At 34.7% G+C, this 27,298-nt stretch overlaps 1 protein-coding gene across 1 annotated transcript; it reads left to right on the top strand.

Annotated features, from left to right (window-relative positions):
• The first annotated feature begins 199 nt into the window (after nucleotides 1-199).
• LOC149479025 (fatty acid synthase-like) lies at nucleotides 200-25,083 on the top strand. Its single transcript, XM_089708806.1, has 40 exons — nucleotides 200-328; nucleotides 688-880; nucleotides 1,792-1,912; nucleotides 2,245-2,448; nucleotides 2,941-3,057; nucleotides 3,402-3,580; nucleotides 4,263-4,405; nucleotides 4,740-4,943; nucleotides 5,134-5,320; nucleotides 5,512-5,674; nucleotides 5,914-6,083; nucleotides 6,400-6,551; nucleotides 6,994-7,177; nucleotides 7,509-7,657; nucleotides 8,355-8,536; nucleotides 8,682-8,801; nucleotides 9,328-9,437; nucleotides 10,693-10,883; nucleotides 11,275-11,438; nucleotides 11,782-12,027; nucleotides 12,264-12,381; nucleotides 12,461-12,703; nucleotides 13,628-14,044; nucleotides 14,192-14,341; nucleotides 14,423-14,535; nucleotides 14,795-14,945; nucleotides 16,374-16,545; nucleotides 16,831-16,943; nucleotides 17,053-17,217; nucleotides 17,372-17,544; nucleotides 19,529-19,678; nucleotides 19,842-20,048; nucleotides 20,238-20,346; nucleotides 21,039-21,177; nucleotides 21,259-21,409; nucleotides 21,617-21,764; nucleotides 22,364-22,537; nucleotides 22,901-22,966; nucleotides 23,559-23,592; nucleotides 24,072-25,083. The coding sequence occupies exons 1-40, from the start codon at nucleotides 200-202 to the stop codon at nucleotides 24,659-24,661; spliced, it is 6,891 nt and encodes a 2,296-aa protein (XP_089564932.1). The 3' UTR covers nucleotides 24,662-25,083.
• The last annotated feature ends 2,215 nt before the right edge of the window (nucleotides 25,084-27,298 follow it).

The raw sequence follows: 27,298 nt of genomic DNA, 5'->3' as shown, positions 1-27,298 counted from the left end.
TTTTTCTCTTACGCTTGAGTATGCTCAGGAATAGAACCCTTTCATTTTTCAGGGTCTGATTCGATGTGGTTTAATTGTTATTAAATAAACAAAAATAATAATTAATAAATAATTATTAAAAAAAAATTATGAGGCGTGCACTTTTGGATTTTCCAAACTATTTAAATATATACGATTTATAACTTTTATGCCTAGAAACATGTCGCCCAAACCTCAGAATGGTTCTCAGGATGAAATATCGGCTAATGCCATCGTTATCAGCGGGATGGCTGGACTCTATCCGCAGTCGCAAAATGTGAAGGATTTCCGTGAGATACTCTATAATAAGGTTCGTAGCTTTTTTCTAATAAAATAATATGATGTACCTACCTATGTTTTTAACGTACAACATAAGCGTACATATTTTCCTATTGAATTATAATATCTTAAAACTAAAATCTCGGAATTAAGTTTTTAGGTTGTTATGGAAAGATTATATTATTATGGACTCTATATTAGAAAATTCATAAAAAATACATATCTGATGAACATTAATTATAGCTAGCAAGTTTTACCTACAAACAACAGTGATTTATCTGGAATTGTCAATTTTTTTAAGAGATTCTAAATGATCTAAATTTATAATAAAAAATAAGTTCTCAGTAACTACGAGCTTAATAATTTAAATTACAAATATCAATTCTAAAGGTAAATCCAGTAACATCTGAGGATTGTCGCTGGAAGTATGACCACCCTGAAGTTGCGCAATTTACTGGAAAAGTGCCCGGATTGGCCTTATTCGATGCCCAGTTCTTCAAGGTCCACTACCGTTTGGGCAATACCATGGATTCCATGTCTAGAAAAATGCTTGAACAGGCATTTCAAGCTATTTATGATGCTGGTTAGTATGTTCTTCCTGTGTTTAGAATCTTATGATTCACGAGAACTATAACGAATGTCACGAATCTATACTATACTAATATTATAAAGCTGAAGAGTTTGTTTGTTTTAACGCGCCAATCTCAGGAACAGGTCCGATTTAAAAAACTATTTCGGTGTTGAATGGTTCGGTGTAGCCCATTTATCGAGGAAGGCTATATATAGGCTATATATCATCACGCTAAGATCTGCCGGAACGGAGAAATGCGGGTTAAACCGCGGGGCGTAGCTAGTAAATTATTAATTTGAGATTAATAATTTAATTGTTATACTTTGTAACATATTTTATTCAAAATAGATAATAGCGTTGTAATAAAGATCAGTCAGGGTCATTGTTTTTAATATTATTCAAAGGTTAAAAAGAACAAAAGAACCGAACAAGAAAAATGTAAATGGAAAAAATTAAGTATGAGTAACAATACTGTCAGTCAATACGTAATGCAATCAGTTCAAACAATTACATATTGTTAGAGAACTTGATTAATTTAAAACTTCAATCGATAAAATCAAATGTTTTATTCGTGCTTTAACTTATTTGATCAGGAAAATATGAGAATTTTTAAAAAAATAGAAAAAATTCTATCGACGCGTGGCAGAAAGACGAGTGTTCGAATCCCCAAATTCTTATATTTTATTTTATTTTTCTTAATTATTATTAAAAAATGTTGTGTGGTTTTATGAAACCACGGTAAAAGTGAAACTTAGGCACAAAATTATCGTATTTGTACGATAATTATCGTACGGTTCCGAACACTGCTTTATACCTACTCGGCAGCCGACCGTCACGCGACATGCGCTACACAGACCAAAAAGTTTGAGACGATGTAATAAAAGTTTCACTTTAATATTTATTTATTGCATATAAATTTCTAGGAGTGAACTCGGATCAGCTAAGCGGCAAAAAAGTTGGCGTATATGTTGGATCGTGTTTCTCAGAGACGGAAAAATATGTCTTCTACATTGCCAATACGAAAACTGGCTTTGGTATTATGGGGTACGTTAAACATTTTACATTAAAGAATTACAAAATAAAACAAATTAAAATTAGAACATTATATTTTCTCATTAGAAAATATTTAAAATTTTATATTTTGTTAATCTTCTTCATTCATATATATAAATTTTTTATCCCACACTGCATTTTACTTTAATAATGCTTATTTAATCAAATATAATTAATTTTTTCTGTCCATTAAGGCTGATTCATTCTCGTCCAGTATCCAGAATTTTCATTGATATTTTACTGATCCTGCGACGGAATCCAATTTTATTGGCACGAACTACTCCATCAAGTAAATCATCCATAAATTAAACAATAATTTATAGATCCAGCAAAAGTATGTTTGCCAATCGGGTCTCCTACTGGCTGAATGCGAAGGGCCCGTCGATGTCCATAGACCAATCCTGCTGCAGCTCTGTACTTGCTATGGAGCTGGCGTATCAAGCCATGAACCGTGGAGATGTGGATGCAGCTTTAGTTGGAGGCGCTAGTTTGTGCTTGCTCCCACAGTCTGCTGTGCATTTGAGAAGGTATAAGATATCATCTGACTGACCGGTTGGCTTGGTTGGTAGTGACCTTACCTTCCAAGTCAGAGGTTGTAGGTTCGATTCCCACCCAGGGCAAATTTTTGTGTGATGATCGTAGATGTTTGCTATGTGTCTGGGTGTTAATTATCTATATATAAGTATTAATTTAAAATTATATATGTATGTTTATTAGCCATCTAGTTTCCATAACACAAGCGGAGGCTTAGTATAGGATCAGATCGTGCCCTGTGTGAAAATTGTCCTGAAAATATGTATTATTTATTTATTATCTGCTTTGTTTGAAGTAGCTGTAATGATGGAATACTGCAGTTAAGTATTCTATGGCATGATGTTATTTCCTACCTTGCTCGATAAAATCTAACACAAAAATAATTTTCGAATATTGAGATCCTGCGCAGAACCTTCAAACAAACAAACTGATTAAGTTTAGGTATAGAATAAGACTAAATTCATAAACTGTATTTTTTTCTCTAGAGTGATGCTGCTGAATAGAGACGGAAAGACACGATCTTTTGATAAGAACGCAAGTGGATGCGCCAAATCTGAAGCTATCAATGTGTTGTTCTTACAGAAAGCGAAGGAGGCTCGTAGGTAAGTTAAAAAACAATAGTACACACATCGTTTTCACCTCTAACCTACTTCGTTTAATGTAATATTAGTATAACAATCTTATAGGTCTAGGATATTATCCTACTATATTTAAGATTGTCACCTTTTTTTTTATAGTGGGGAAATCTTCTTAGATACCCCCGGCTCCCGGGGATGGAGCCGTGGCTATGTCGGATTTTTACCGACTAAAACCCCACTCTGTTCCATCGTGTTACATTATTATAAGTAAAACAGTCAACTATACAAGACTATTTTTATCGAAACCGTATCAAATATTATTATTCTACTGACACTATATTATTGATTCAAAAATTATTCTTCTGCAGAATCTACGCCGAAGTAGTCTACGTGAAATCTGAGTTCTCTGGATTTGTGATCGGACAGAACGGCCCCAGGTACGGTTTCTACCGGGAGCCAGAAAAGTTAGAGGGTTTCTTGAAACAGTTCTATATAGAAGCCCAGGTTGATCCGAAAGAAGTTCAATATGTGGAAGCTGTTGGTTCTGGTACGATGGAACATTTATATTTTTGGTTTTATGGCATTCAAATGCTTTTTTTTTATAAATATAAATTTATAAAGAATAGAAAAAATTCGATCACGAGGCGGGACTCGAACCCGCATCCTTCGCGCCATTCCGGGGCGGATGCCTCACCAACTCAGCCACTCGTGACCCGCCCGAGTGATCGAATTTATTCTATTCTTTCAGTTTTATGTGTCTATTATAATACATATAGTTATTTATAAATTTATATTTACGATGGAACATTTTTATTTTATCTATTATAATTTTAGATTTTTCTGTTATTTTTTTTTTGTTTCTATAGCTTAATTTTAAAATTATTTCTTTCTTTCAAAATAACTCTTCTACTAGTTTGTGACTGATTATGATAATCTTCTTATATATAAAAATGAATCGCAAAATGTGTTGGTAAGCGCATAACTCGAGAACGGCTGAAACGATTTCGATAATTCTTTTTTTATTATATTCCTGGAAGTACGAGGATGGTTCTTATGTAGAGAAAACGTAAACATGTACCACGGGCGAAGCCGGGGCGGACCGCTAGTATGTTATAAATTTAAACAAATAAATTAATATCGTGACAATAAAAAATCTGTCAACTTTGGCCAATATTATACTATTTATAATATTAATTTTAAATATTTATTTGATAAACTTTCCTAAACAGCGACACCGGAAGCAGATAAAACTGAATTAGAAGCAATCGATAGAGTATTCTGCAAGAACAGAACTAATCCTCTTTATGTTGGAAGCGTGATGTCTAACATTGGATACGGTGAAGCAGCATCTGGTGTATCTGCTATTACTAAGGTTATCTTATTTTCTGGACTATTGCTTATGAAATTTCAAGAATTTGAGGAATATTTATTTACTATCCACAATCTGGTCATAAATAATATGTAAGTAAAGTAGAATAGAGAGTCGCGGTGTTTTTAAAAAGACAGAAATACATGCGAGTTCTTTAGAGGAAACCTTTGTCGACAGACAAGCTGTTCCTTATAAACATCCTGTTGCCGATGGTGTAAAAAAAATTAGAATAAGTAGAATTAACTTAGTTTTGAAGAAATTGGCATGTAATACTTAAGAAAAGTAACAGCAATAAAGGCTATTTTATTTTATTTTATAATGTAGAATAATGTTTTAGGTGCTCCTTGGTTACGAGAAAGGACTACTAGCATCAAACCTCCACTGTGACAATCTGAGAGACGACGTAGAAGGAATACAGAAGGGAGTCATGCGCTTTGTGACCGACCACCAGCCTTTCGGTCGTGGATACACTGCTATCAACAACTTATCCGTCACTGGTGTTAACGCTCATGTTCTTCTTAAGGGCCATTACAAACCAAAGGTATATTTACTAGCTAAAATTTTCTTTCACGTTTTTTTACCTCCCCATTAATTGATAGTGACTCATTTATTCAGTAAGTATTAGTAACTCACTGAATAAAACTGAATCAACCATGCATAACATATTGACACTACAATGTAGGATTGATGAAAAAGTGTGATGTACCTATAACATTTAATATAATTTCTAGGATCTGAACAGATACAAATCTAACATACCGCATTTAGTCACGATATCTGGAAGGCAACAATCTTCAGTGGAGAAGATATTAAATGACTTGAAGTCCCGTCCCGTTGACCCTGAAGAAATAACACTCCTCCATAGCATTCACCAGAATAAAATTTCTGGACATATGGGAAGAGGATATGTTATTCTTGGTATGTATTTTTTTAATAAGAAATAACGTTTATATATTGTGGTAGACAGTAAAAACTCAAGAATTCAAAAGGAAGATTATGAGTTCAAATCAAATAAAGCGAAAATGATTGAACCTTAAGCATTTGCGCTTACGAAAGTTGAAGATAGTATCTTCAACCGTCATTGTATAAAACTTCTTCTTGTTTTCTAGATACCAATGAAAACAATGAAACTATCACTGTAACTGAAAAGGCAGACTATTTCGACGATGTTACGAACCCGTTGTGGTTTGTGTACAGCGGGATGGGCTCGCAGTGGACCGGGATGGGAGCCGAACTCATGCGCATACCTGTCTTTGCTAAGGCTATACAACGGTGTGTATTTGTCATGTTTTTATTTTCAAGAGCGATTACAGTATTGTAAACATGGTCACTGGTCAGTGTTGGATGTTGTCTTTTACTTTAAGCTTCCGTATTCCAATCAAATTGTAAGTTTCTGGTACAAAATAGTTTCTACTGGTAATAGACAGATCGATAAAATATTGATGAACGTCTTTATATTTTCCCTACTCTGAGATTATTTTTACAATATACAAAACTTTTTTTGCTTTTAGTTGTCACGAAGTGTTGAAGCCCAAAAGAGTTGACCTTATCAATATATTAACTTCATCAGACAAGGCAATCTTTGAGAACATTCTGCATTCCTTCGTCGGAATTGCCGCCGTTCAAATCGGTCTCACAGATGTTCTCACGGCGTTAGGAATTGTTCCTGACAAAATTATAGGTATTTTAATTTTTTTGGTGTTAAGAAGTAGTTCTTCAAAATTGTATCAGTCAAATAACCATTAATTAAATTCTGAAAACTTATTTTTTTTTTTCGCATTCGTCCATTATTCTTTTCTTTTGATATTTCATTATATTTTTGCCATCTTGTATGTTTATTAATTTAACCTTCTTATTGATAACTACTTCAAACGGACTTTACTGAACTATAACATTTTTTTAGAACATGAATGTATTTTATCCATTTTATTTTCTTTATTTTTTTATTTTTATTCTGGACTAGTAGTTCATTAAATGGAGACAATTTAATTTTCTAGGTCATAGTGTAGGCGAGCTGGGTTGCGCGTACGCAGACGGTTGCCTCACAGCAGAAGAGACGATCCTCTCCGCGTACAGCCGCGGGCTCGTGTCTGTACAGACACCGTTTATTAAGGGATCTATGGCAGCTGTTGGTTTAGGTTATTTAAAGGTATACATTTTACGTGGTAATATTTGGCTTACGTACACGGGTTTATTAAAAATCCGTTTGCTGTAACTCGAAAATAATCAGAAACAATAAAACATCTATAAAAAAATTGTGCTCTTAGACTACCAACAAGAGAATATAGATTACTAGCGGTCCGCCCCGGCTTCGCCCGTGGTACATATTATTTCGCAATAAAAGGTAGCCTATGTTCTTTCTCGGGTTCTAAAGATTGTCTGTGCCAAATTTCATCAAAATCGGTCCAGTAGTTTATGCGTGAAAACCATACATACATACATACATACATAATTACAAACCTTTCCTCTTTATAATATTAGTATAGAAGTATAGATGACATACGATGGTTGTATGGTATTTGGGCATATTTCAACTTGCTGTTTCAATTTTATTCTTAATATTTTTAATAAATTGCGTTTTTATGGTCTAGGTTGCCAAGATGTGCCCTCCAGAAATCGAAATCGCGTGCCATAATAGTTCTGAGTCCGCTACAATATCTGGACCAGCCGAAATTATGGAGGAATTTGTTCAATCTCTCACTGCAAAGGGTATATTCGCTAAAGAAGTGCCTTGTTCCAACATAGCTTACCACTCAAGATACATTGCAGAAGCAGGTAAGATTCTAATTTAACGGAAATTAATGAACTGAACACGAAATACTTTGACGTTTCATTTTAATTTGTGAATAATAATATTGACTGCTTTTTTCTCATTTCAAAACATAGTCGATCATTTTGATCAATTGATCATATCAATGTTATTAGAAACTCTTAAGAAATAGCTGTGTAGAGTGAAATGGAGAGTTGCTATAGACACTTAAAAGGAGTAGAGAAAAATCGATAACTGCGGTTTAATTATCTAGTAGTAATATGCTTTTTACATATGTAAATTAAATACTCTAAGTGCTCTACTTCTATTGCATTAATATAATTCGTGTGTTTATAGGTCCTGGTCTATTGAAATACCTAAAGGAAGTTATTAAGACGCCTGTGGCTCGCTCTAACCGCTGGGTATCCACCTCTATACCACAGGACAAATGGGACTCGCCGCTAGCCAAATATTCTTCAGCTGAATATCACACCAACAACCTACTTGTTAGTATTAGTATTAAGTATATTCATAAAAATCCTAATTGCCAAAAACCCCATAAGTAGGTATATACTGTGGCAAAACACGACTGTGTTTTTATTTTGTACAGAGCCTTAATTAAATATTTGCCATGCCATTTGATAAACTAATGGAAGTATTTTCAATTCGTAGAGATTTATTTTAAAATCTAGAGCTATTTATATTGACACCTCATAGAAGAATTTTTTGTTTTTCCTTAATGAAGATGATTAATGAAGTAGAATTGCGTATATTGTTTCATTGATCGACCTATATGTATTTAATGTACTGAATAGATTCAAACAAAGTATTCTTGCAATTAAATTAATTAAATTTTCTATGACACAGGTTAAACCTAGCATAGGGGTCATTATTTACTTATGGTGTGAAAAAAAATGTACCTACAAATTTTAAAACCAGTCTGTGTACATATATCTAAATAAACTTTATTTTATAAAAAAAAGACGGGTTGCACTCCGGGAATGCCGGCAGGAGTGAAAACTTGATTATTAACGTTGAGCATGTTTGATATTTTTGAATGGTATCCGTCTTACGCTTTTTCGATCAGGTCACGTGTCCTGACGCGAGTTTAAGATTTTATACCCATTACAGAAAAAGTGCTCAACGCCGCTAAAGAAGTTTTCACTTCAAAAATGTCACCTAGTTAATCAATATTATTAACAGAAGCCAGTGCTATTTGAAGAAACATCAGCGCTGATCCCAGCCAACGCGGTGCTGGTCGAGGTGGCGCCGCACGGGCTGCTGCAGGCGATCCTCAAGCGGTCCCTCACAAGCTGCGTCAACATCCCGCTGACCAACCGTGGGCATAAGGACAATGCGGCGTTTATGCTTGATGCTATTGGCAAGTTAGTACTGGTTTTGAACCCTTTACGCAAAACTAGGGAGTGATATAGGATTTACATGTCTGTGTGTTTGTGCGTGTATGGATGTGTTATCGAAACTCACGAACGAATGCACCAATTTCAAGTTTGTATTTTTGTTTATTCACAGACTCTACATGAAAGGATACAATCCAAAGATTCAAGCATTATACCCTAAAGTGGAGTTCCCGGTATCCACTGGCACCCCCATGTTGGGACATTTGATTGAATGGGAACACAGTGAGAAATGGTAAGCAATTAAATTATATAAAAACTATTTACTGCGAAACAGTTTTTATAAACATTTTAGTATTTAAAATTATCTTGTGATCATGCTCAATGCATGATCGTGCATGTATTGTAAAGAATGGCAAATGCAAATAACGAAAGAATACAAGACTTTCGATTGCGAAGGCGGGATTACGGGTGGTGGAGAGGCTAGGCGTTGCCCCGGTTTGGCAAAAAGTTGCGGGTTCGAATCTCACCTCGGGATCGAATTTTTCTAATTTTTGAAGTGAAAACTTCTTTAGCGGCGTTGAGCACTTTTTCTGTAATGGGTATAAAATCTTAAACTCGCGTCAGGACACGTGACCTGATCGAAAAAGCGTAAGACGGATGGATATCAAACATGCTCAACGTTAATAATCAAGTTTTCACTTCTGCCGGCACTCCCGGAGTGCAACCCGTCTTTTTTTTTAAATGTCTCCTTTATAATACAAGGTTATAAAGAAAAGCTTCAAAACTAAATATTAAATGATTGACGTGTTATTTTATAGGGCAGTACCTGTGTACATATCAGCCTTGAAGAAGACAGCCGCTGCATGCAACTATACTTTATCTCTACACGACGATGAACACAACTTTTTACGAGGACACGTTGTTAAAGGTAAATTTAAAAAAAAAATAATAAAATAAAATAATAATATGATCAAAAAACAAAATTCTGATTGACTGATCGGTTGGCTTGGTTGGCGGCCCTGCCTTCCAAGCCAGAGGTCGTGGGTTCGATTCCCACCCAGGGCAAATATTTGTGTGATGAACAAAAATGTTTGCTCTGTGTCTGGGTGTTAATTATCTATATAACAATAATTATTTAAATTTATATATTACTAGCGGTCCGCCCCGGCTTCGCCCGTGGTACATATTTACGTTTTCTCTACATAAGAACCATCCTCGTACTTCAAGGAATATAATAAAAAAACATTTATCGAAATCGGTTCAGCCGTTCACACGTGATGCCGTGATAACGCGAAACGGGTGGGGACCCGCCGCCTTTTTATAGCTCCCGCCGCGAAGCGCGTCGAACGCGGCAACTGATACACACAAATAATCCTTATGGCATGATTCTGTATTCACGCGCGATGACTTATAGCGTATTTCATGTATAACTTTGGTGTTTCTACACCGATTTACATGATTCTTTTTTATTGAATAGGTAATAATGTTAACTTTTTTTAATTAGGGACGAGTGAGAGTGTTGTAAGCGTAAGAGTAGACAAATATAATCAGAAAGCTCCGAATTGCTAAGCTATTGAAGTTTCACGTGTTATTGTGAGTCAATTTTAAAAGATAGACATATGCTGTCTTGGAATTTATTTTTATATAATAATAATAATTTAAGAACATTTGTGTCATACATGATTTCTATGTAGCTTTAACCATTAAGGCTGCACACGCGACGGAAGCTTAAAAAATGGAGTAACTTCTCCCGTTTTCCCAATATTTCCCTTCACTGCTCTGCTCATATTGATCGTAGCGTAATAAAAAGTACATTATAACCTGCCCAGGAGTATGAAGAATAATTGTGCCAAATTTCGTTAAAATCCATCGTGTAGTTTTTGTTTCTATAACGAATATACAGACAGACAAAAATTTTACTGATTGCATTTTTGGCATCAGTAGCGATCCCTTATCACCCCTTCATAGTTTTTTTTTAAATATATTTCATGTACAGAATTGGCCTCTCTACAGATTTATTATAAGTATAGATGTATGTTTATCAGCCGTCTGGTTTCCATAACACAAGCGAAAGCTTGGTATGGGATCAGATCGTGCCGTGTGTGAAAACTGTCCTGAACTATTTATTTGTTCATTATGAATCTTGTCTATTAGTCATAATAATTATGAATGATAACTTACAGGAAAGAACGTATATCCATACTCCGCCGCTCTTATGGCAGTATGGGACACATTCGCTATGAGTCTAAATTACAAGAGAAAGGGTGTCTCCGTACAATTCAAAGACGTCCATCTGTTTGTCCAACCGAGATTGCACGATAAACGACCCTTGAAACTTAGCGTCAGTCTCCATCGAGGAAATGGAGTTTTTGAGGTAAAGCATAGGTAACTCTTAAGAAATATAATATCTAATGTATGTAATGTTCAAGCAATGAATAATTGAATTTATAATTTAAAATTTTGAATGTTTTAGTCGTCGGATTCGTAAAAATGTGTACTACTAATACATTAATATTATTTAAGAAATAATAATTAGATTAGTAGTATTAAGAAATCAGTTCATTCATTTATTTACGTTAAAAAGAGGAAGAACACGAACTTTTATAAATAAGATTATAAGAGATTTCATTATTCAGAGATTTCTTACAATATCAGGTACATTCGTAACCTTTATGTTTACACCGTCAGTATCTTTCATTAGTGTAATATAAATAATGTAATATGTAGTAATATAAATAAATTAATAATAAAGCGATTATCCACAGGTAGCAAATGAGGATATTATAGTAGCTAAAGGAACGATATCTTTAAATGAAAAGAGCAATGACATCTATCGTCTGTTAGTGTTCCCAGTTAAACATGAAGATACGATAACACTAAAATCTGACGACATCTACAAATTGCTCTACGCACGTGATTATAGCTATAGGTTGGTTTATTTAATTTATTTCGAAAAATTCAAATATACATAGTATGTGGAAAAACATAAAGTAGATGATTGAATTGATGAATAAGTAGATGATAAACCATTTCTGCTTGCTACACGGTGGAGTGATGACATTCGTAGTATTGTTGGTCACAATTCACGACAAAGAGCTAAGGCTCAGTGACGTGCCTTAAAAGAGACCAATGTCCAGCAGTGTATAACTCTTAAAGGCTGAAAATGATGATGATTTCTGCTTGCTCATAAATGCCAAGTTTTGAATTAGAAAATCATAATGCAATAACAATAAGAAATATTCTTATAATGATGTACCTTTAATTATTTTCAGTGGCGCATTCCAATCTCTGCAAGGATGTAACGATAGACTCAATGAAGCTGATGTGACGTGGCAAAATAATTGGATTGCTTTTATTGATGGATTGATACAACTTAATATATTACGCCAATCTGGTGATGAAATTTTGTATCCAGATTACATAAGACGGTTAACCATTGATATTGAAAAACATAAAATCGAAAGCGATGGGGTTGATGTCTTAAAAGCTGCTTATATGGACACATTTGATTACACAAGGTTGGTTTAAATTCAAACATTTATTCACTCAACTAAACTTCTAAAAGAAGCGCTTTTCGATTGTCGTAATAAAAATATTTAGCACCGGGTAGCAATTTGTACAGAATATGTCGGATATAATTATATTATTTAAATTTAAAATTGTTGTTAATGATAATAATTGTTGTTTAATTAATATATTATTCATTGTATTTTGTACAGTAACGTAATACTATTAAATTTAATTATTTTTTCAGATGCGGAGGAGTGATCGTAGAAAACGTCAAATTCCGCGAATTGTCTGTTTTGAAAAATAATAGCATGTCTTTAAAAGCATTGCAGTTTGTACCCCATTTCTCAAATGATCGAACTGATGTAAGTTCTTGTACATCTTTTATCATATTATTTACATTTTATTATTTTTGTATACAATTATTAATCTTCACATTTTTAGGAAACAACGGCGCTTTACATTTATCTTCAAATCATTAATGAGAACATTAATAAAGAAGAAATATCCGTGTTTGAATGTGTTGACGACGTTACTTGTAAATCGAAGTTCAGTGGTGTTGACAAAATCATACAAGACATTCCAAAACTCAAGGCTAAATATTCCGTATTACAAGAAGAACATATGCCTGAAGATTTGGACAACATTGATGTTATCTTCGTGAACGATTTATATTCAAACGAGAAGGTTATAGCTCCTTTTTATTTCACATTTATAATTTTTTATTAATCCTTAATAAGATCACGGAGAAAATAAAGAAGCGACAACATTACATAAACATATATTAACAGTTCAATATCACTACATAGTATAAAACAAAGTCGCTTTCTCTGTCCCTATGTCCCTATGTCCCTATGTCCCTTTGTACGCTTAAATCTTTGAAACTACGCAACGGATTTTGATGCGGTTTTTTTAATAGATAGAGTGATTCAAGAGGAAGGTTTATATGTATAATAACATCCATTAAATAGTGGAGAAGTGCTGTTATTTTTGAGGTTTCTAATGTGATGTCGTAAAAAAATTACATTTTTTCCGCTTACATTGCAAACGCAGGCTGAACCCTACGAGTTTTATCAAAATAATGTACTAAGTATTGTACACATTGAAAAGGTCTACAGAAAAGTCCGCGATGGTATATGTCTATCTCTTATGGATAACCCACAATAACTTTTTTTTGTCATTTACTTTTTAGGACAAAATAATAATGGCTAATTTTCGAAGCGATTTTAATTTTTAACCAATACAGCATTAATCCTTAACCAATTAAATACCTTGAATACATTGTTCATTTAATATAGATCTATATGGCCCTTTACACCGTATGATTTAAGTGAATATTTTCGAAGATATTACAGATTTAAAAATTGCAGGACGTATCACGTAGCGTTTGCGGCGGCACCGGCCGGCCGCCCGGCCATATATTTTATAGCCGTGCGAAGCCGGAGCGGCCGCTATGTTTTTATATACAACGTTCACAGTTTTTCTGTAGTGTATTTTGTATCAGCATTGCACCCGTGCGAAGCCGGGGCGGATCGCTAGTTTAACATAATTTACAATTACAAACTCTCAAATTATTAAGAACATAAATTAAACTCCTTTTACGTTTTACAGTTACGTGCTGCACTGGGTAAAAAAATACTACCGAATACATTCATCATCAATAAGGAATCTATCAAACCCACCAAGCAAATATCACCCCTATTTACCGTCGTTTGTAATTATGACATTGGAAATCAATACATCCAATTAATTCAATGGAATCCAAAAGCAACTGATACTGCTGGAACGAGTGTTTACACGCTTGAAAGGGAATCGGATGTAGAACATCTGTACTCTACTATTAACATGCTGCCAGTCCAGCAAAGGATCCTTCTGATAGCGTCATACCCAACTATATCGAACTTGGATAATGCAGCAGAAAACATACGCAAGACTGGACGCTCTGTTAACGTGATAGTGATCAATGACGAACTGAAGGGCACTGAAGAATTCCCGAAGTGTAATTTAGCTAAAGTTATGCTCAATCACGTAAGTTATTTCATAGTAACAGTAACGGAAATTTTCATAGCTCATCCAATAAAATTTCTGGCGATGACTCTCTTACAAAAGGAAATTTCTTAACCCATAGTTTGATTTCAAATTGTACCATATAACTTTTAAATTATATGTTTCTAGGGTGAATGGGGTGGCTTATACTATTTACCAATAAACGAGTTGCCAGAAGCAAATAATAACGTGATGCTGCAAAGTGCACAAATAGGAGACATAAATTCACTAGAGTGGGTTGAAGCACCTGCACCGACCGGTGTCGGAATTAATGTAAACGTAAGTTTTCGTTGTTTTCTTTAAAAATATTATAATTTTGATGCATAAATAGTAATGAAAGAACTGTATCGCTTTTCAAAGGTACATTATGCTGGTGTTAATGATATTGATATCAAGAGGGCATCAGGCGAAGTTAGTTATGCAAAAGTAAAGAAGAATTGTTACGGAATGGACTTCAGTGGTGTAACAGATAAGTTAGTTAAATAAAACGGATCCCTAACAAAGACAACAATAATAATAGTACCCACAGAGCAAATAATAGTACTAGGGGCATTTTACGTAGATCAGTTGCAATACAGAGTTATATCGATTTAAAAATACCTGAAATAAATGTCAGTAAAACTTTGATTAGTTTTACTGACATTTATTTCACTCTTTATTTGACTCAACCAAGGACTCAACCAATATATAGAAATGTAAACATCGTGTATTAACTAAACATATTTTGTCCAGAGGTGTACGCGTAATGGGGTTAATAGAGGGTGGAGCTATCAAAATTAGAGTGAAGGCAAACCTAAATCTTCTGTGGCCGGTTCCAGAAACATGGAATTTGGAAGACGCAGCAACTGTTCCTCTAGCGTATGCTCAAGCATTTTATTGCCTGGTGAGTTTCTTGTATTGTACTTTCTGTTTCCAATTGCTTTTGTTTTTACTTATGTTTGAATCCAGACATGAGTGATCAATAAATTGGTTAGATGATTAGTTTTATTTGATAAAAGACAACACATGCAGTAACGTGTTTACGGCGGGCCGCACACCAGCGCCACATGCTACATGCATCGAACATTTACGTCGCCACAATCAATGCGCTACAATTCAGCTTGCTACAAATGTATTGTATATGCGCACATCGGAAGCACAGTTGTAGCGTGGCACCGCTTTGAGAATGTCGACATCATCGTCTGATGACGACGATTTTTTGATGTGGCGATTGAGAAAAAAAAGACGTTATTGGGTTCATCCGTTTAATCAAGATAGTACAATTTACCGGAATTTCAAAATTTCGCAAGAATTACAATCCGACGAAGAAAAGTTCCACATATATTATCGGATGTCTGAAAACACATAGAAGCTATTTTTTTTTTCAAAAATTCTTTATTTGGAACATAATAATAAATTGTACATAAACTTAAATTACGATGACATCCGTAAAAGCATAAGAGCTGTGGCACGGATGCCAACGCCCACCTCCATAGATAAAATAAGTTCCATCTTAATAATGTAACAAGTTTAACAATAATATGCAAATTAAGTCGGTTAAAAATAGAAAAATAAAAAAGTAGTACAAAATTCCAGATAGCAGGTGAGGTAGGTAATATTAGGCGCGCCGCACACCAGGCATACACTTGTATCTCGATAATTGTGGCGCCACATTTGAAACGCGACACATTTATCGCCCCCATATATTTGTACGCGAGCGCACTTTGTGGCGAGACGTTGTCCGCGCTACACGAATTCAAGATCGAACACGTTCGTTATTTGTAGCGCCACACCAAGAAATCGTCGTCATCAGACGATGATGTTGACATTCTCAAAGCGGTGCCACGCTACAACTGTGCTTCCGATGTGCGCATATACAATACATTTGTAGCAAGCTGAATTGTAGCGCATTGATTGTAGCGACGTAAATGTTTGATGCATGTAGCATGTGGCGCTGGTGTGCGGCGCGCCTTAATCAACCTCTGCAATAAACTCAACGTAAAATTCAATGTTGTCTTTCATTTTTGCAAACTACGCGACACAAAAAACGAACGTCTCGCCACAAAGTGCGCCCGCTACAAATGTTTCCTCGGTGTGCGTGCTCGCGTACAAATATATGGGGGCGATAAAATGTGTCGCGTTTCAAATGTGGCGCCACAATTATCGAGATACAAGTGTATGCCTGGTGTGCGGCCCGCCTAACCATATTTTGGGCATTATTATGAGAAATATTATGATTGCGAACCCATTACAGACTGACATCTATATTATAATATTATTTATTAATATTTATTTATTATTTATTTAATTTATATATTTTTATTTATTTAAGGCTATCAAGCAAAAACTATTCCCCGGAATGAATGTTTTGATCCACGGTGGTACTGGCGCTTTAGGCCAAGCTGCTATATCTATTTGCCTTGCTCACAATTGCGAAGTGTTCACAACCGTTAGCGATAAAAGCAAGAAACACTTTTTGAAGAGGCTGTTCCCAAAACTGAAAGGTAAATTTTCAGTTCTTCAGACATCCGTCCAACTGTTTTTCGAGAAATGTTTGCTTAATATATTTAATTATAGATCCGGTATTTTTATTTCATGTTTTTGCTGATAATTTTACTTAACTTATAAAATTTGGGCCTTGTATTTGCCTAATTCATATTACTTATATTTATTTCATACTACTTCGTTCAAGTGCAGTTAAAAAAAAATAGCAAATTTTATATCCAATTATGAATCGAAGTGCAAATCGAGATTTTTTATATTCTTTCTAATGAGGTACAATTTTACAGATGATCACATCGGTAATTCAAGGGATGTTACATTTGGAGATATGGTTTTATCTCGCACTCAAGGCTATGGATGTGACATTACTCTTAACTGCGTCAAAGGAGAACTCAAAAATGTAAGCAGAAATTTTATGCGAAATTTTAATCTCATGGTAACGATCCCAAGCGTTTACGAAGAATTAAAATAAATAATGTATTTTAAGATTTTCTTTATTTTTCTTTAAGATTTCCATCAAGTGTTGTGCAGCGTCTGGTATTGTAATAGACACAGGAATGGTTCAAACTAATGAAAACTTCTCATACGGAATGTACAATATGACAAAAGGTAGATCATTTGCTGCCGTCGACATCTCGTCCATCTTTAAATACAACAACGAAAGTGATATGAAAGTAAGTTTTTAGTCTTAAACAAGGTAGTGAAATAAATTAGAAATGATTTTTTCTTCTTTCTTTGATACAGACGTGCAAAATATGTTAGAATTGCTTACACCTTTTTTTGTCCCATGGTCTGATGTATATTGTCTAATAACAAGATTTTATTTAGCGCCTCCAAGTGCTGATCAGCGAGGGCATAGCGCGCGGCTACGTGCGCCCGCTGACGCGGCTCACGTTCGCGCCGAGCGACGCGGCGCGCGCGTTCCGCCTGCTCGCCGCCAGCCGCCACCGCGGCCGCCTCCTCATCGACATGAAGCAGAACATACCCAATACCGAGACTAGGTGAGTTGTAAACTCAAACTTAAACTCAAACATTTATTTATTCAATTAGACTTCTTAGCAGACTTCTCTCCTGTTAGCTCAATCCCTCCTTTTGCCCATACTTGACTACGCCGATGTGAGTTATGTCAATCTCTCCGTAGATCAAATAAACAAACTCGAACGTCTACAAAATCTCTGTATACGATTCATATTTGGTCTACGGAAATATGACCATGTATCTGAGTTCCGGTCTAAACTCAAATGGCTACCGATCCGATTTCGCCGGGATGCTCATGTGCTGCATCTTCTCTATCAGGTTATGTTTAACCCAAAGATGCCGAAATACCTAAAAGGAAAATTTGTCTTCAGGGGTAACAAAGATGAACCAGTTCGCTCCACTGAAATGTATCGTTTACGAATGCCTCAACATCTTACTTGTTTCTACGATACATCACTCACTGTTCAGGCTATTAAATTGTGGAACGCTTTACCTGAGCCAATAAAAAAGGCACAGTCATTGAATAAGTTTAAAATAATAATACGCGATAACTATCATTCTTCTTGTCGTACTTAATAATCTATATTGTATTATATCTTTGTCGCTTTATATATTTACTAGCAATGCCCTGCGGTTTCACCCGCATAGCGATAGCGATAGATCGTGACAGTGAAAAGTCTACTATAGGTCGGACTATAGGTTTAATAAATTTTTAATCACATGAAAATCACCTCGTCCCGCACTACGGCCTGCGCATTGTATTGAACAGTATACCTACTATTTTCTGTAGATTGACACTTTTAAAAATTCGTTATATCTTTTGAATGGAATATCCAATTTTTTTCATTTAAAAAGTATTTTGCTGGTATTGAAACAGTCTATAATAAAACATCATTTGATGGGATAAGGATTAATATATGTGTATGGATAACATGGTTTGATTACTGTCGGCACTTCTATTTACTTTGAAAACGTAAAAAAGTTGTTGTAGTAACATAACTACTGAAGATGGACATATGGTATCGCGGACTTTCTTGTAGATATTGATCCATTCTTTAATACCGTAGAACATTTTTTTGTTCTATCTTCAATAGATTCCGCAGCGCACGCGATGACAGAAGTTTTATTGAGGAATTTTTTACACCTTGGGTTACATTATTGCATTTTTGGTAAGGATCTCTAATTTTTATGAAAATGCAATATAGCCTATGTTGCTCAGTGAAGATGCAGCTTTCTAATGGTGAAAGAATTTTTGAAATCGGTCCAGTAGTTTATGCGTGAAAACCATACATACATACATACATAATTACAAACCTTTCCTCTTTATAATATTAGTATAGATTATCATGTTTTTATGGCTTTAATTATTCCTTCCTATACTTTTGTGAATATGTATATATTATATTCTTACATATTATATTTATGCTCTGCCCTATTCCTCTCCTCTAACTAATTTCCTTCCGTACTCCGGTTGTCTGGAAGAAATCACTATTTAGCGATAAGACCGCCATTTGTTTTAATTTATAATTAGATTAAGTTCATATTTAAGTTATCTAAGAGCAATAAAGGATAAATAAATAATAAAAATTGGTTGTTTGTAAAGTAGGTTTACGATCGAGATGTTTACGTGATAACGTCTTATTGGTGGCAGCGCTCGAGATGAGACGGGAGATCAGTCCGTCTCTCTCTCGTTATACCTGCGATCGCGCTCGTGAGGTTTTGGTGTGACACAAGTTTCTGAACATGTCACCCGACTAAAACGATTTTAAAAACGTTATCACGTTAATAAAATAAAATTAGGCTTCTTTTAGAAACATTTTCGAATCGTCATTACATATTTTTAACATTTACCAATATAGTAAATAGCATAGTGCGCAGCTACGTGCACCTGCTGACGCAGCTCAAGAAAATATTGTAATATTCTGACTTTTCCAGACAGTATCGTTATTGCGCGATTACTATTTTAATCTGTGTATTTAGTTACAATTTGTAATTTTAATATTACAGAATAAGCAGTTCATCGAACAATTATCACATCGTTATTTCCGATAACGAGGTCCTTGCAATTCGTCTTATTGAACGCCTTATTGAAAAAGGAGTGAGAAAGGTACAACTGATTTGCTCAAAGAAATCAAACAGTTTGGTACATAAGATAAGGTAAGTGTAATATATAAAAATGCCAGAAATCGGTTTAACGTGCGTCTATCGATGATTCACATCAATATTATCAAATCCGATGGTTTTTAAATTATTTTTCTTTACGCAAAACATCTTTGCTTTCGATGTAAACCAAGATTTCATTTAACTTGTATGTTTTCAGAGCATGGGAAAAATTAGATGTTCAAATTGAACTCACTATAGAGAGTGTGTGGGAGAACAATAATAGTTTCAATGAATTAGAGGATAATCTTGCAAATGAAGTTGAGGGCATTTTCGCAATTATCACGAATAACAGCAATTCGGAAAATGTTGTTTCTAGTTTGGCTAATTTGGATGCTAAGGCGAGGAAGGTCGATTCCAAATTAAAGTGAGTACCCATTTATGATACTAAAATTTCACAGGAAAAAATACGAATCAACCTCAACAACTTAAACAATAAATGTTTCTAGATACTATAGAAATTATAATATAAAGGACATGAATTTTTTTTACCAATTTTATTGTAATAATCTTACCTTTTTGTTAGTCTTTAAGTATTCATAATTTTACGTTTCAGATACTTCGCTGTGATCAATGAAAATCATATGACTGGAGAAAAGATTTGTTTAATGAGACGTAATTGTAATCTGCCAGCCACTTTTATCAAGATTCCGTTACTTAAACAGGTATTCATACATACGTATTAGTAGTATTAGATGATAAGCTATTTGAAAAAAAGATCTTCAATTCGACGTACGGTAGACCTCTGCAATGATCCTGCGGTATTCCCGAATAACTACGACACTGGACTGGAACCTTCATAAATGAGCGTATTTGTCCTTAAAAGGCTGGTAAACCTATTTACAATTATAGAAGTAGCTAGGCATGTATACAGGGTTATTTGTAAAACACCAGCAACCTCGCAGGACAAGATAGCTAACATCATAAGTAACAACATTTGTTCTACGACTTTTGGCATAACGCAATAAATTATTTTTAAATGATTTTTTAAACTTTTATTGTACTCTCCTAACATTTGTAAGTCTATGGTCTATTCATTATCGGATGGACGACGCGACGCCCCCTTCCCCCTCTCATTCGCTTTTTGTTTATGTAATTTTTGGGAGGCGTAGAGTTTATAATATTCAAACGGAAAATTAAATGAATATTTATTTTTGTATGAAAATAAAATCTAACAAATTATCAAAAGTCGTAGAACAAATGTTGTTACTTATGATGTTAGCTATCTTGTCCTGCGAGGTTGCCGGTGTTTTACAAGTAACCCTGTATATCTAAAAATCGACAAATGGATTAAATTTAAGTTGATGGTTTATTAAAAATAGACCTATAATATAAATATAAACATAATATTTTTCAGAATGACAATGGAGAGTCGCTGTCAACTAATAATATCATCGATACTATTGAAAGAGCAATATTATCCGAAAAAGCTACCACCATAGCGCACATTTCTTATCCAAGTACACATTTACTTCAAGAAATTTGTATATTGGCAGGTATGACCCAAGAATCTGATATTAATAATATAATATATTTTTCTTTATTGAGTGGTGGTCTAAATCTTTGTTATATTGTAGAAATAAAATTGCCAGAAGTAGTTAATGACGATACAACCTTACAACAGTTACAAGTTGAGCCAGAGAAAGCATTATTGCTGCAAGCTTATTTAAGAGACCAGTATGACACATGGTTTGAGAAGGATACAATTCTGAATCTAACCATTCAACAGTAAGTTATACAAGTTTATGCCAGACTAGTATTTTGACTAATTATCTGTATAATTACCCATCAATATTATCGTATCGTGTAACTTTTGATGTAACAAACAGACATGCTTCAATACAAAACCAGAAATAAACTTCAATACCGATGTTAGTTGCAACTTTGTTCAAACAAATTTAATTTTATATTTTCTACAAAAATATTTTTTTACAGATTACGTGAAATACAAGAATCGTTACTTGAAAAAGATTTTGAACAACCAAAAGGCTTGGCCACGTTTTACTCAGCCGTGGATCGAGACGAACTTTTGGCTACAACAGAAATGACTTTCTTGCCAACCTTAACAAACAGTGTTGCTATGGTAAGAAATTCAACTGTGGTAATAGCCCAAATTCTCAATAATGCAACGCACGCAAACGAAATTATTATTAAAGCTGTTGTTCTTATTAACACTCGTCGTCGTGGGCCAATGCTATTACAGACGGTTTATGGTGTGATGCTTGAGCAATGTTGTCGGTTTCATGTCATTATCAACACTAACGGACCATATAAACATTTCAGGACAATTTTTCACACACGGCACGACCTAAGCTTTCGCTTGTATTATGGAAATCAGATGGCTGATAAACATCTTAATATATATAAATCACGTGTCATAATGTTTGTCCTCAATGGATTCCTAAACCACTTATGACTTAACCGATTATAATAAAATTCGCTCACCATGTGCAGTTCGATCCAACTTGAGAGATGGGATAGTTTAAACATGTAGGTACCACGGGCGAAGCCGGGGCGGACCGCTAGTACATATATAATCATAAATAAATACTTATATACATAATTAACACCCAGACACAGATCAAACATCTATGTTCATCACACAAATATAGGGCAGGGTCACTACCAACTAAGCCAACCGGTCAGTCAAAATATATTTTGTTAAATATTGTATGATAACAGGCTCACAACGAGTTCGACGCCAGCCAAGTGTTCCTGTGCATGGTGCCAGGAGTAGAGGGGAACCACGCGCGTTTCTCCGTGCTGTGCGAGCGAATCAAGTTGCCCGCGCTTGCGCTGCAACCACCAATCAGATACCCCGAAGACCTTCGCACAATGGCGCAGCGGTTCGCTGACGTACGTATAATTATTCACTATAAATAAATCTTATAGGCCCTCGTTACAATGGACAGCCCTACGATTGGCCCAACAATGCTTGTCGCTATTTTGTTGATCATGAATAGGTAATCTACAATGACGGCCGATCGTAGACATTTATGCCCTTTCACATACACATTATCGTGATTAATTCATCTACGCTAGCCATTGTGAAGAGGGCTCATTAAGAACTAAGAACAACACATATTGACACAAAAACGCTAGTCTTTAATCCGTAAATTCAAACATTATTGTTTCGTAAATTATACTTATACATATCAGGTTTTGTGACATTGATAGATGGATTATAAGATGTTTAATCTAATTTTAATATTATTTCAGAGCTTCTTGCAATTGACCGAACTGAAGAAATTCTATCTTCTTGGCTTCGAATCTGGTGCGATCGTTGCTTTAAGGCTTTGTCAGATAGGACGCGTATTTTAGCGCTGCGTAGTAGCGCTACAGCGTCCTATTTTAACGTCGCGCGAGGCTTCGTCAAACAGAACGCTTTAGCGCGCGTTAGGACACAGCAATTGATATCATTAAAGCTGCATGTTGTTTACATAATTATTACTTACGAAAAAAACAAGGTACAGCGATATTAACTCCGGAGTCGGAAGAATTTTTTACTTACCAGTTTCATTAATTTCTTCTCCGATTTGTGCCCACAATTTTGCCTTCATTGATATATCTTTATAGTTTATATGAACTATCCTTCGTAATATATATTTTCTAACCAATTCTATCAAATTTTCGGTCATTATGCAGTATTTTATTATTATTTTACGTCTATTAACGCCGACGCTAAAATAAAATTTGTAAAAAAATACAACACCCGACGTTAAAGCGTCCTAACGCCGCGACAGAGCGTTGCGTACTGCTAGCGCCGGCGCTCTGTTTGACGGTATTCTACGATGGTAGTAGAACACATCTTAGCGTCATATCGCGGCGTCAACTTAACGCTCTGACGCGCGCTAAGTACGCGTCCTGTCTGACAAAGCCTTTAGAGATGGCTGCTATTTTGGAAAAGCATGGTAAGATTTAAATGAAATAATGAAATCAAAGAGCAACAATGATCAATTATTACAGTAACGGAAGGCTCCGCAAACTTAAACGGGTTTTTAAATTACTGCGTGATGTGGCTACAGTAAAACTATTAAATCAAGTATATTTTGCTCTGGCTCAATCTATACTCAACTATTGTATTTCAATATGGGGCGGTGCCAATAAATCTAAAATAATATCTCTTGAGAGGGGCCAGCGATGCTTATTGAAGGTCATGTTCCACAAACCAACTAGATTTCCTACAGAAGATTTATATAAACATTGCGGTCTCTTGTCTGTTATTAGTAAAAGAAAGAAAGAAATAATTTGAATTTGAATTTGAGTTAATAATTAAAATTAGATAATATTCGAATAAAAAGTATACTTATTATTCATTATAGCATTTATGAAAAGTATGATTAAGGGAATAAGAAAAATAATTTTACTAAAATGTATAATTTACTTTTAGGTCTAACCGGTGTTGTGTTTTGTCTGGGTGGTTTACCAAATGAAATCCAAGCACAGTTTGAAACACAACTAATTGAATACAAAGATGAAAATGCGTTACAAGAAGGAATATGCAGGCACATGATGACGCTGATCACTGAAAACAAAACAGACATGTTCGAGAACACGTTCCAAAAAGCAACGACTTGGAAAGAAAAATTGAATATTTGTGCTCGTAGTCTCTTAGGAAAAGTGGAACATTCAGCTGAATACACTAAAGAACTAATTGAATCTGCATACTCCCGCATCGTTCATGTTCGGAACTATGTGGTTGAGCCTAAAAAACTGAAATCGAAAATTATCTTAATGAGGCCTAAAATGGATATCTCTGATAAATTCCAATTGATGGTCGAAAAGGATTCCCTATCAAAGTATTCTGAACAGCCAATTATTGAATATGAATTAGATGCTCCACTAGGGTACGCCACTCAAGATATGAGATGTGCTGCAATTGTCAATAGACATCTCGAGGAAGGTATCTTGAAAGCTTTTGAACAGAAGAATCTCTGCGAAACCTATGTTCTGAATTTGGATGCGACTTCAATGATTTAAAATTATACAATAAACAAGAAGCAAATATAATATAATATTATGAAGCTTTTTATTTATAAATTTTACATAGGTGATGTGAATAAAAATTAGGGTTGTTGAGTTTATACTTTGTTTTATTTTTCCAAAAATAAAAAATATGCTACAGAGTTAATGAAAGTCCTTGCCCTATGGTGTTAAGCTCACTTTAAGATGCGACAGTTAAATATTATCTATAGTTCTATACATTAACAGTATTGAAAGATATAAAGTTTATGAATTTGTGAGTTTGTAACGTTGTATGCTCTTAATCTACTGAACCAATTTTTTTTTGCCAACAGCCCCGTTATGCCCCGAAACGATCATGAAAGATACATAGATTTTATCAGTCCTACTTACCAGAAAGCAGTGGACGATTTACTTAACTCCACTAAGCAATGAAATCCATCACATCGCTTTGTGGTCGCATGAGTCAATAAATAACTGCAGGGACAAGTTTCTTTAGTAGGGTATCCTTTTAACGATTGATTATGAAATATTTTTATATTTTATAGTCTTCTTCATACATACCTACACTGCAATAAACAACGATAATTAAAAATAAAATAAGTACCACGTTTTTCCATAAATATATTATTATTATGGTCTTGTTAAGACCCATTGCAAGTTATATTAGAGAATGAATTCATGCCTCTCGTATCCATGTTCCCACGGTTCTTTTCCATTGTTTGTATTGTTGTTATCGTTTCATAGTTTTTGGCGGGAAATCTTTCAACATAGAAGCAGGATTTGGAAGATATAGTTTTATTAATGCAAAAAAGCTATTTTGACTGCTGATGTGGACGGATGTGTTGACAATTTAAAAACATAAATATCTGCTAAATATCTGTTACAGTGCCACAAACTTATCTGACCCGGTGGCAAAAACTGGAACTACGTGCCGCCATTTTGAAATGTCACATTTTCACAGACTTTTCATACGAAATATTTTGTTTATATAAAAGAAAGCGACATCAGTGACACCTGTCACCGGGTCAGATAAGTTTGTGGCACTATACTCCCTGTGGTTACTCCCAATTTATAAACTGATAGATCAAGGTTTTAGTTATTCTTCAAATTTACATAATAAAATATATAATTGAGTAAATATTGTTATAAATTATATGTTATTGCTTATTTGTGTACTACTTCATCACTACATAGTATAAAACAAAGTCGCTTTCTCTGTCCCTAATGTCCCTATGTATGCTTAAATCTTTGAAACTACGCAACGGATTTTGATGCGGTTTTTTTTAATAGAGTGATTCAAGAGGAAGGTTTATATGCATAATAACATCCATTAAATAGTAGAGAAGTACTGTTATTTTTGAGGTTTCTTATGTGATGTCGTCAAAAATTACATTTTTTCCGCATACATTGCAAACGCAGGCTGCCCAACGACTTTTATCAAAATAATGTACTAAGTATTGTACACATTAAAAAGGTCTACAGAAACGTCCGCGATGGTAGAGATAAACTACGATAACATGGCGCGCCCCTCCAAAATACAAAACGTTTGAAAGTATTTGTGAAAGTATTTACAATGCACCACCAAGATTCACAACGCATGTGTGCGTAATGAGACGGCCGTCAAACAAAAACAAATCCACGGATTTGTTGCTCGACTAGTCACGCTCTAATCGCTCATTATTATTAGTAATGGCGCTGCACTGACGTATTCTATGAAAACGACACGTGCGTTGTCTTGGGCGCTCGGCAACTTATGATTAGTTGACCAACAAATCTGGACGTAAAGTACTAAAGACGAATACGTACAACTACATACAAACTCCTTCGTAAGGATGTCACTACACACATTGAAACAGTAATTTGGAGGGGCGCGCCATGTTATCGTAGTTTATCTCTATATGTCTATCTCTTATGGATAACCCACAATAACTTTTTTTGTCATTTACTTTTTACGACAAATAATGGCTTATTTTCGAAGCCATTTTAACCAATACAGCATTAATCCTTAACCAATTAAATACCTTGAATACATTGCTCATTTAATATAGATCTATATAGCCCTTTACACTGTATGATTTAAGTAAATATTTTCGAAGATATTACAGATTTAAAAATTGCGGGACGTAGCGTTTGCGGCGGTACCGGCCGGCCACCCTGCTATATATACAACGTTCACAGTTTTTCTAAGGCAGTTCAATAAAGAAACGAATCTTCAATGGCGGCGCTTATCATTCCCTCTCGCTTACACACGGCCGTACGGCATGCAAAAAAAAAATGGAAAAATAAAATCACTAAAATGTATTTGATTTTCCCTATAATAGTTTTTATCATAAATTTACAATGACAATTATGCATTTGCGAAAGTAAATAATGTTTTATTGGAATTTGACAAAATATGTTCTTTGGGAAAAGTTGTTCAGTTTTATGGGCTCATTACAAATATTATGGGGATTTTGTTACATTCTGTATACGTAAATATGATAATTCATATAAATACACAAATACCATAACAAAAAAGTTTGTCAACAAACAATTTGAAATAATCTATACATCCATACAAATATTATAAAGAGGAAAGGTTTGATTTTTTGTTTGTTTGTTTGTTTGTATGAATTGAATAGGCTCCGAAACTACTTGGCAGATTTGAAAAAT

The sequence above is a fragment of the Colias philodice genome, chromosome 21 (genome assembly GCF_061535455.1).
Source record: "Colias philodice isolate Cphi_HAF_F1 chromosome 21, ilColPhil1 Martin Lab GWU primary, whole genome shotgun sequence".
Classification (NCBI taxonomy): Eukaryota; Metazoa; Arthropoda; class Insecta; order Lepidoptera; family Pieridae; genus Colias; species Colias philodice.
Note: the sequence above shows the minus strand (reverse complement) of the source record. Positions and strands in the feature narration are given on the sequence as shown.